This window comes from Cyprinodon variegatus, unplaced genomic scaffold (genome assembly GCF_000732505.1).
Source record: "Cyprinodon variegatus isolate N-32 unplaced genomic scaffold, C_variegatus-1.0 Scaffold1258, whole genome shotgun sequence".
In the NCBI taxonomy this organism is placed as follows: domain Eukaryota; kingdom Metazoa; phylum Chordata; class Actinopteri; order Cyprinodontiformes; family Cyprinodontidae; genus Cyprinodon; species Cyprinodon variegatus.
The window spans coordinates 36,165-37,710 of NW_015151711.1; the positions used below are offsets into that span (position 1 = coordinate 36,165).

Below are 1,546 nucleotides of genomic sequence, written 5' to 3' on the forward strand. Positions count from 1 at the left end.
GCGCCGGACTGGAGTTTTTTTTTTTTTTTTTTCAAAAAAAACTTTATTTGACCAATGTACATTACACCAGGTGGCTACACTCTACCCCTTCTATTCATTCTAGCTAATCTGAATCGTTCAATTCCATTTAGAGGGCGAGATCATCTGTGGTAGTAGCACTAGACATCTTCCAGGCATGTTAGTAAAACCAGCAGCAGTTCAGTGGACAGGATGAATGAACGGTAGCCGGCACGCACGGATGACGTCATACACACCTCACTTTATTTAAAAAATAATAGAAATATAAAGAATACAACCGCAGATGTCTTGGGGAGAGTGATTCGCCTACATGTAACGAATGCTGGCGTACCATAAAGAACAATTTATGAACAGTTCAGTTTGTGCCTTCAAGTCGTTTGCCCATAGATAGGTAGATGTTACTTGGATATAACCTAACGGAATATCACAAAGCTCATATTGGTGAGTAGAACATAATGTAATAGTGTAAAATCAAGGGCCAAATGTAAAAAAACGCCCTCCCCTTTAACCCAGGTGAATTAAACTCACCTGGTTTACAGAGTAGAACAACAATCAGGAGCAGAGAAGAAAGACAATTTCTGAATGGCTCCAAACAATTTTTAAGATTTTGGGTAGTCTAACCAAAGTCTGCATTTAAAACCAGTTGAAATATTGTGGTTTATTTTTTAAACAGGCTTTTAATGTCTAAACACAAATGTGACTGATTTCAAAAGTAAACTAAAGTTTCCCAAAACTGCTATAACTTGATTTTTACCAGTTATTGTAAACGTTTAAAGGCGGTTAGGATGCAATTTCATTTTTTTTTTTACATGGATCCATTTTGGTTTGGGAAGCTTTTAGTACATTAATAGGTGAGATTTATAATTTACATCTCAATGTCTGCATTTACTCCAGTTATTATTGTTGTATGTTTTACTGTTCTCTAAGGAAAGCTTTTATCTTACATGAAGGCAATAATATTCTGCATATTGCTTCTAGTTTACTGGTTGGTGCGTATTGTTGTTTTGACAAAATGCTTTCTTTCCGCCCAGGATCAGTTATCAGCAGACATGTACAGTTTTGTGGCCAAAGAAATAGACTATGCAAGCTACTTCCAGACAGTAAGTGCAACACATGTACAGCTGTGATGTTATTGTCCAATCCAGCTATACCCTCTGCTGACCCTTTGGTCTCTCAATGTCTTTCTGTTCAGTTGATAGAAGTCCAAGCAGAGTACCACAGGAAATCATTAGAGCTCCTCCAGAGTGTGCTGCCACAGATCAAAGCTCATCAGGGTGAGTTTGAGTTTACAGTTGTGATTCTGCCTCTGTTCATCTCTGTGGCATTTTTGTTACACTGGCATCTCAATTTTCAATTCAGTAACGGATTAAACAACAAGAGACCAGAATAATCTGCATGAAAGTCTTCCTTTGGTAGCATATTAACAGATTTAGCCTTTAGTGTTTGATTTCACTCATTTCTATTTGTGACTTGGAAAGGTTTATTTTCTACGGAGCCCCTCTGATGACATGGTCAAAAAAATTTTTTT

The 1,546-nt window shown here is 37.2% G+C and overlaps 1 protein-coding gene across 4 annotated transcripts in view; it reads left to right on the plus strand.

Annotated features, from left to right (window-relative positions):
• arhgap44 (Rho GTPase activating protein 44) overlaps positions 1–1,546 on the plus strand; it is a 42,473-nt gene that overhangs the window by 11,856 nt on the left and 29,071 nt on the right. For all 4 annotated transcript variants that reach the window (XM_015401786.1, XM_015401788.1, XM_015401789.1 and 1 more), the window contains exons 8-9: positions 1,050–1,118; positions 1,211–1,292. In XM_015401786.1, coding sequence (XP_015257272.1) covers positions 1,050–1,118; positions 1,211–1,292 — 151 coding nt within the window. The remainder of the gene's footprint in view (positions 1–1,049; positions 1,119–1,210; positions 1,293–1,546) is intronic.